The 7,530-nt window shown below is 43.7% G+C and overlaps 1 protein-coding gene across 9 annotated transcripts; it reads right to left on the reverse strand.

Annotated features, from left to right (window-relative positions):
- Positions 1-723: 723 nt before the first annotated feature.
- On the reverse strand, positions 724-6,461 carry LOC110485158 (putative phosphatase phospho1). 9 transcript variants are annotated; one of them, XM_036940927.2, is made up of 3 exons: positions 6,238-6,461; positions 5,743-5,803; positions 724-5,002 (listed from the first exon to the last, which is right to left on the reverse strand). In XM_036940927.2, the coding sequence occupies exon 3, from the start codon at positions 4,884-4,886 to the stop codon at positions 4,047-4,049; it is 840 nt and encodes a 279-aa protein (XP_036796822.1). In that variant the 5' UTR covers positions 4,887-5,002; positions 5,743-5,803; positions 6,238-6,461; the 3' UTR covers positions 724-4,046. The 9 variants fall into 9 exon arrangements, with proteins under 9 accessions (XP_036796822.1, XP_090052434.1, XP_036796825.1 ...); XM_090196308.1 differs by having other exon boundaries at positions 5,743-5,841; positions 6,161-6,441; XM_036940930.2 differs by having other exon boundaries at positions 724-4,861; positions 6,161-6,420.
- Positions 6,462-7,530: the final 1,069 nt, after the last annotated feature.

Genomic DNA, 7,530 nt, shown 5'->3' on the forward strand with positions numbered 1-7,530 from the left:
TAGTTCGTTCCAGTCATTGGCAGCAGAGAACTGGAAGGAGAGGCGGCCAAAGGAGGAATTGGTTTTGGGGGTGACCAGAGAGATATACCTGCTGGAGCGCGTGCTACAGGTGGATGCTATGGTGACCAGCGAGCTGAGATAAGTCAGGGCTTTACCTAGCAGGGTCTTGTAGATGACCTGGAGCCAGTGGGTTTGGCCACGAGTATGAAGCGAGGGCCAGCCAACGAGAGCGTACAGGTCGCAGTGGTGGGTAGTATATGGGGCTTTGGTGACAAAACGGATGGCACTGTGATAGACTGCATCCAATTTATTGAGTAGAGTAATGGAGGCTATTTTGTAAATGACATCGCCGAAGTCGAGGATCGGTAGGATAGTCAGTTTTACGAGGGTATGTTTGGCAGCATGAGTGAAGGATGCTTTGTTGGGAAATAGGAAGCCAATTCTAGATTTAACTTTGGATTGGAGATGTTTGATGTGAGTCTGGAAGGAGAGTTTACAGTCTAACCAGACAACTAGGTATTTGTAGCATATTCTAAATCAGTATGCGACTATTATGAGTATTCTAAGTCATATTTTAAGTCACCATCTAAATGGTGTTCAAGCCTATTGTGCTGCTGCCTTAGTCAATGAACAGTTTCCAGTGGAATTTATGCGTAGAGAGAAATATAGTGGGGTGCAATTAGTGTGTTAGGATAGGACACAATTAATGCACAGACTCAGAAGTTTAGTTCATGGCTTTATATTCCTGCTGGTGGTGGAACATGTAGGTACAAGTACGTGTTACATATTAAAAACAGACATGCACAAATAATACATACATGTTTTAAAAACGACAATATTTAGTTATATAGCTATGTCATATGGTACAGTACATTTTCTGTTTCATTTCAACTTATTTTCCAAAACTTTAAAACTGGTCTCCACTTGCAATCTGTAGGTCTGCCAGTAGATGGCGATGTTATCACATTACATTTTCCCTGATCAGCCATCAATTCCCTATTTCACAAAGAGCACTGTTAACAAGTAAACAACACAATTTATTATTGATAATATAAGATTTAAGAATTACACTGGAATAGCCACCCATTCATTTAGCATCGACAATGCCATTGGGTGGACTGGAGAGGGCTATAGTCAGAGAACGGGACACTAACTAACCGGATCTACTGCCCTACTGACCCAGTTTGACTGTTACAGTCAGACTGTTACAGTTTTTTCAATTGCTAACATGCATTGGTCAATACTGAAGTCACATTGTCAAAACTCTTCACACAGTCAGCGAAACGGAAGTGTATGTGGACCAAACTGTGAATCATTTTTCAATTATCTTTCACACAAAATGCATCCATTCGTACTCCACCCCCTGCAAAACTATATATTTGCAGCATGTTTTCAAATGCTAACACACTGTTTCCAAAACTGTTAAAAACACATTCAAAACAGAATGATGGCAAATGTCGTGCATTTCTGCAGTAACCAGATTGAAACATAGAAAATCTCAGCAGAATATTTAATCATTCCAAACACAGCTGATTGCAATTTCAGCTGAAAGCCTACCCAAGTGTCCTGTTTTTAGGCTCGTTACTAAACAGACAAAAGAGGACGGCTTCGGAATGATTTAGTTTGGAAACATGGATCAAGGAAGACAGGTTGGTGGGGAAAGAAGAGTGACAGGGAGAGGGAGACAGTGTAGAGGACAAAGGAGAGGAAGACCAAGAGCGGTGGTCTCTGATTAGATAAGGGCCACAATTATTGACCATGTTGTAAACCATGGTCTCTCTTTGAGAGAAGCCGGTTTAAGGGTGCAACCAAATCTGCAGTGTTCAACAGGTGAGATGTGCATCCTTCAATAATAATTTAACTATATATTACAGTACAATACAATATGTTCACATTTTTACATGTACTGACATTTAATGGATTGATTTGTTTTGTGTTTTTCAGTAGGATCCAATGGTTGCCTCCCACAGCATAGGCAGAATATTATCAGATGCGCAGGAAATTGACATTGTGATTGGCAACAATGCAATAAAACTGTGGGAAATTCGGGACAGAGTGCTGGCAGACAATATTACTTTTGGGAATGTGAATACGGTCAGCACAACGACAATGGCCAGAGTCCTAGAGAAACCTAAAATAAGAGTCCTAGAGAAACCTAAAATAAGAGTCCTAGAGAAACCTAAAATAAGAGTCCTAGAGAAACGTTAAATAAGGAGGAAGCAGTTGTACCCTTTGAGAGAAACGGTGAAAGAACTCTGGTATCAATATATCCAGGTAAGATGTCTGTTCAATAACCAAACAGGGTACATACACAGCTATGCATAATATAAAGTACTGTAAAACTGTGGATTTACTGTGTTTGAGATTCATGGAGATGGAAGCCAGGCAAACTGCACATACATTCATCTTTGTGGATGAAGCTGGATTCAATCTGACAAAAACACGCCGCAGGGGGAAGAAATGTGATTGGACAGACTGCAACCGTGGAAGTCCCAGGCCAGAGAGGAGCTAACATCAATGTGTGCAGCACTGTCCAATGATGGTTTGCTGTTACATAAACCACTCATTGGCCCCTACAATACAGAGAGGCTCATTTATTTTCTGGATGAATCTGCATAACCGACTCGTGCCAGCGGAGGAGAGAGGGGCCAGAAACTCCCCTACCGTCGTTGTGTGGGTTAATGTAACATTCCACCACTCTGCTGCAGTCACAGACTGGTTTGCTGCACATCCCAGGATGCCAGTACTATTCCTGCCTCCACACTCCCCCTTCCTTGACCCCATAGAGGAGTTTTCCTCTGCGTGGAGGTGGAAGGTTTATGACCACCATACACATGACCAGATGTCCTTACTGGACACCATGAATGCAGGGTGTGGAGACTCTTCTCCTGAAGACTGCCAGGGTTGAATTAGACATTCCAGAAGATACTTCCCAAGATGCTTTGCCAGAGAAGACGTAAGATGTGATGTTGAGAACTTGTGGCCAAATGCAGGAGAGAGGGAGAACTAGAACCGTCACAGTACTGTACGTGATTATACTATACATTTTTTGAAATTATTGCAGCCCTGGAATTTCAGGAACTTGTTTTTTGTTTCAACTTTATTCTTCACAAGTAAATGACTATATGCAAAGACATAGAAAAAAATAAAGGCTATTGACACAAATTGCTGCATTTCTGATTCATTCTTGTTACATACACTTTAGTACAGTCAATAAAGTCACGGTGTTATTCTATAATGAAATACTGATTCATGTGGAAAATCATTCAAAGAGAAGTACATTTATGTAATGCTCCCTGTTAGTGTTTTTTTAGGTCAGTGTGTTTTGAGTGAGAACTGCTGCCAGAGTTATGGTCGAACGAGCTTATTTTGAGACGTGTATGAAGTGGTTTGAGGTGAGATGAACTGTTTGGCCACGATGCATGTTGGTAATGCAGACTGTGTGAAGAGTTTTGAAAAAGTAGCTTCAGTATTGACCGACGCTTGTTAGCAATTGAGGAAAACTGTAATAAACCAATAGAGCTCAGAGTCAACAAAGGAATATAGGTAATACATCAGTCCTAAATGTATCACTGCAGAACCCCCTATTCAGTCAATGATGTTTGTTCCTCTTCCCTCTCAATCCAGCATAAGAGGATCAATCCCTCTAAAAGATTGACTGACAATACTGCCCTGACTGGTAGGATATCAACTAAGGCATAAGGTCCCTGTAATAACTAACAGAGTTGATGCCTTTCCTGGGTTGGTGTTTCTGATTGCTTCAAGCCTAGAGTGTGAAGAGGTGGACTGAAAGACTACAGTATCTCTAGCTCTGTGGCTGAGTCCGAGTAAGACAGATGGACTGAGCGGAAGTGTGATACTGTCGCAGGCAATATCAAAACGCCTGTTCAATTGGCATGCTCTATTCTTGAGCGTAGAGTGGATTTTCATTGTGTGTCAGTATGTGGTTTTGTGGGTATTTGATCTGGGAATGTGATTTGCTGTGTGTGTGTGAGTATTTGTGTATGTGTGTGAGCAGCCCCCCCCCCCCCCACCCCCTAGCTTAATCATTTCTCCTCTGCGTGCCTCCTGAGTCGCTCCACCACATCATCCCCACTGGCCCAGGGCACAGTAACAGCCTTGAACTCCCCTGGCCTGGCCTCGTGGATCTCAGTGATCAGCCGGTGCATGGGGTAGTCCCGCCGGGCAAACGCCGTGTCCCGGGGCCCCAGGATCAGAGACGGGCAGAAGTCGTTGGCCCCATCGCCCACATAGAATACCCTCTGGAACGGACGCCCACGCTCCTGTGTACGCCGCATCACATAGTCCCTCAAGATCACCTGCTTGCACATGTTCTCCGGGCAGCGCAGGCAGCTGTGGGAGTGGAAGGGGCGCAGCACCAGCCGGCCATCCTTGTCGAAGGTGGCAGGGTTGGTGAAGATCTTGACGAAGAGCTGGCGGGCCCCAACGCGGCGGAGCCAGGACTCGATGAAGAAGGTGTTGGCATCAGACACCAGAACCACCTCAAAGTCCTGCGGGGGGCGGTGGCGGAGGAACTGGAACAAGGCCAGCATGCCGGGAGAGGCGGGGATCTTCTCGATGACGGAGCGGATGGCGCTCTCGGTCACGCCCTTCTCTGCCATGTAGGCCAGCACGCGCTGCATGTACTCGTTGTAGTGGCCCGGCCGGTATGTGTCCTTCAGCCAGGCGGGGAGGTTCTGCCCTGGTGCCGCCTGCACCACCACATCATCACTGCTCTCATTCACAATGGTCTCGTCAAAGTCGAAGAAGATGAGGAAGCGCCTGTCAGAGGGGGGTGTCGCTGAGTTGGCGGCCATGTTATTTGCGGAGCGTCTGGAACGTGGGGGGGGAACGTCCTCGCCTGGGGGAGATCCAAAGCAGTTCATGATTGGCTTTGACCCAACCTCTTACTGAGATGAGTGGCACCAAAATCCTTCTCTTTTGCACCTTTCGGTCTCTCGTTCACGACGAGGCAGGTTGGAAAACACACAGGGTAGGGGTTCTGGGAAGAATTAGTGTATTATAGGCCAGGGAGGAGGAGAGGATGGAAGCAGAGTAAAAAAGTACAGATTGAAGAAGAAAAGACAAAATACAAACATTTAGAGAAACGTTTTTTTCAATGGACCTGAATTAGAAAGATTAGAGGTGGAATGAGAAAGAATCATTGTGCCAATATCAGCATGGGTTGCATTTCTGCTTGGTAGCCACCCAACATGTGTACTAAAACATCAAACATATTTCTACCCCTGAAATCACATTAAATCCGAGTCCTTTATAGTCACGAGTCAGTACTTACAGTGCTAAACTGCCATCCAATAATTGTTTTAATATACTAGATGCTGTTACATTGTTAGGATATCTAGATAATTTAGCTCTCTAACATTTGCTGTTGTAGCTAGTATGTTAAATTATGCAACAAAGAGAGATTTTCATCCGAGTCGCGTTCTGTCCTGGACTAGAGTACTACAACACAGATTTTTTACCATTTGATCTAATCTAAAGTCACATTATCACATAAGTGATTTGCGGCGATGTTCTGTACCTGTGCAGCTGCGGAACATTGCATTGGGAAATGTAATAAGAGCAAGTAACACACATGATGAGTCAACAGCATACAAAATAAACTGATATCTTAAATCAAGACATTTTAAACAACGTCAGCCTACAAGTCATACGATGCTGATCTGTTAGAAGCTGCAAGAAGTCAGTTAAAGTGAAAAGAACGGAACATACTGTACTGACCTTCAATGTTCCGTGCTGTCAACAGATGGTTCCCAGAACACTATCAACCAATGCATTGGATCTGTAAAGTGAGGAGGATAATTCAGGTACAGGAAACGCCTGTAAATAACCCCCAAGAGACAGACACCGTTCAATGTTGTCATTATCTACAACGCCAGAAAATGCAGCGCGCTCTGCAGCACTTACTGTAGGCTAATAATGTAACCATCATCATACAATATTAGGCTACATACAATGTATGCAACGAATATAGATAGTACAGTACCGCATTATATTATGCCATTTCACAGGAATATCAATTACTTATGCTATAACAATTTGTTCCAAAAACGGAGTAGACTGATGAACATCTAATAGATAAATTAGCCTTCATGCAAATGTTTCCTAATCCACGAGTGAACGCGCTGTATTTACTCACTGGACAACGTCCTGAAGGTTAGTTGACTAAATAATTCATCTTATTTGCAGAGCGAAGGAACCATAGCAAAAATGTACCAGTAAGAATGTATGTCCACAAACAGTTATACCCGACGGCACTCTTATCCCTCGCGGTATCTCTAAAGTCGCCTATGTTCTTGAATTGGTCACCGACATGCTGTACTTTGTCCAGTCTTGAACTTGACCATTACTTGTGTTATGTACGAGTTTGATTGTCGGGGAATAGAGTGCTTTCAGCTCGTTTTATTGGCTGTCAAAACCACTGAGCTTGCTACGGTTATGACGTCATAGGCGACGCAACACCGGCCCATTTTGTCGCCCACCTCCAAGATCCTGTGTAAGTGAACCCATAGAAGCAGTAGACAGGTTGGTTGATTCTGGTTTGAATATCACTCAGCACAGCCTCCAGGGAGAACATGGAGAGATTCCGTTTGTTGTGCTCTCTCAATGTATGCATAACAAAACTGCTTAGGTGGTATGTACACATGATAAGCCTGTTATGTGAGATCATTTACAGCCTTTTTGCTGTGTGCGCAAATCACACATCCCTAATTGACCAAAGGGTGACACCAAGAACACGATGTTCAAATTTATGGTAAAATAAACTGAATGGTTTAGAAAAAGTTGAAAGCAAGACATTTGCACCTCTCAGCCAATTCGACCCAGCAGGCTACCCTCCCCCAACCCCTCCCTCAGACACACAGCCTCCCTGCTTCTCCTCCACGAGCAAATAATGCCTAGCAGTTGGGAGGTGTCTACTTCTGAACGCAGATGGGAGTCCAGACTTATCTGGTGCTGTGTTATCACCTGGCGTTCTCCCACTCACCGTGCAAGAGAATGAACCTGACCACCCACTCACATATTCACATACAGCATCAGTGCTGTGGTGAGTCAGTCGCTCACACTTTCCACTGCTGTCGGTTGTCCAATGGTTATTTTGTATACAACCTTCCCACAACTTTCTGGGAATGTTGCTTTGTATATGTAAAAAAAAATATGGCATGCTAGCTCCAACCTGGTGGTGCAGTGGACTAATTCCATGGATGGAGAACATTAGATTATAACTGAATCTCACACATGCCTTGTCATAATATATATATATATATTTTTAAGTGTTTGCATGATTAAAGCCTAAGGAAATTAATTTCCATGTGTCCTATCTGTGCTTGGAGTTCAAAAACGACAAGTTTACCCCAAACAAGTTAGTAGTGTTAAAAGTCTTATTGAACATTTTAAGACGTGACTAAACCAGCCGCGTTGCGTGCAAAATAAATGTACATATACATGTTATTCAATCATTTCATCCCAACTGCTCACGTGCGTCCTGTGTAGCCAGGCGCTAAAAAAGAA

This window comes from Oncorhynchus mykiss, chromosome 13, assembly GCF_057628025.1.
Source record: "Oncorhynchus mykiss isolate SJ-2025 chromosome 13, ASM5762802v1, whole genome shotgun sequence".
Taxonomy (NCBI): Eukaryota; Metazoa; Chordata; class Actinopteri; order Salmoniformes; family Salmonidae; genus Oncorhynchus; species Oncorhynchus mykiss.

Bases quoted from the DNA above. Each gene is read 5' to 3' on its own strand.
- LOC110485158 (XM_036940927.2), bottom strand. From the start codon at position 4,886: ATGAACTGCTTTGGATCTCCCCCAGGCGAGGACGTTCCCCCCCCACGT.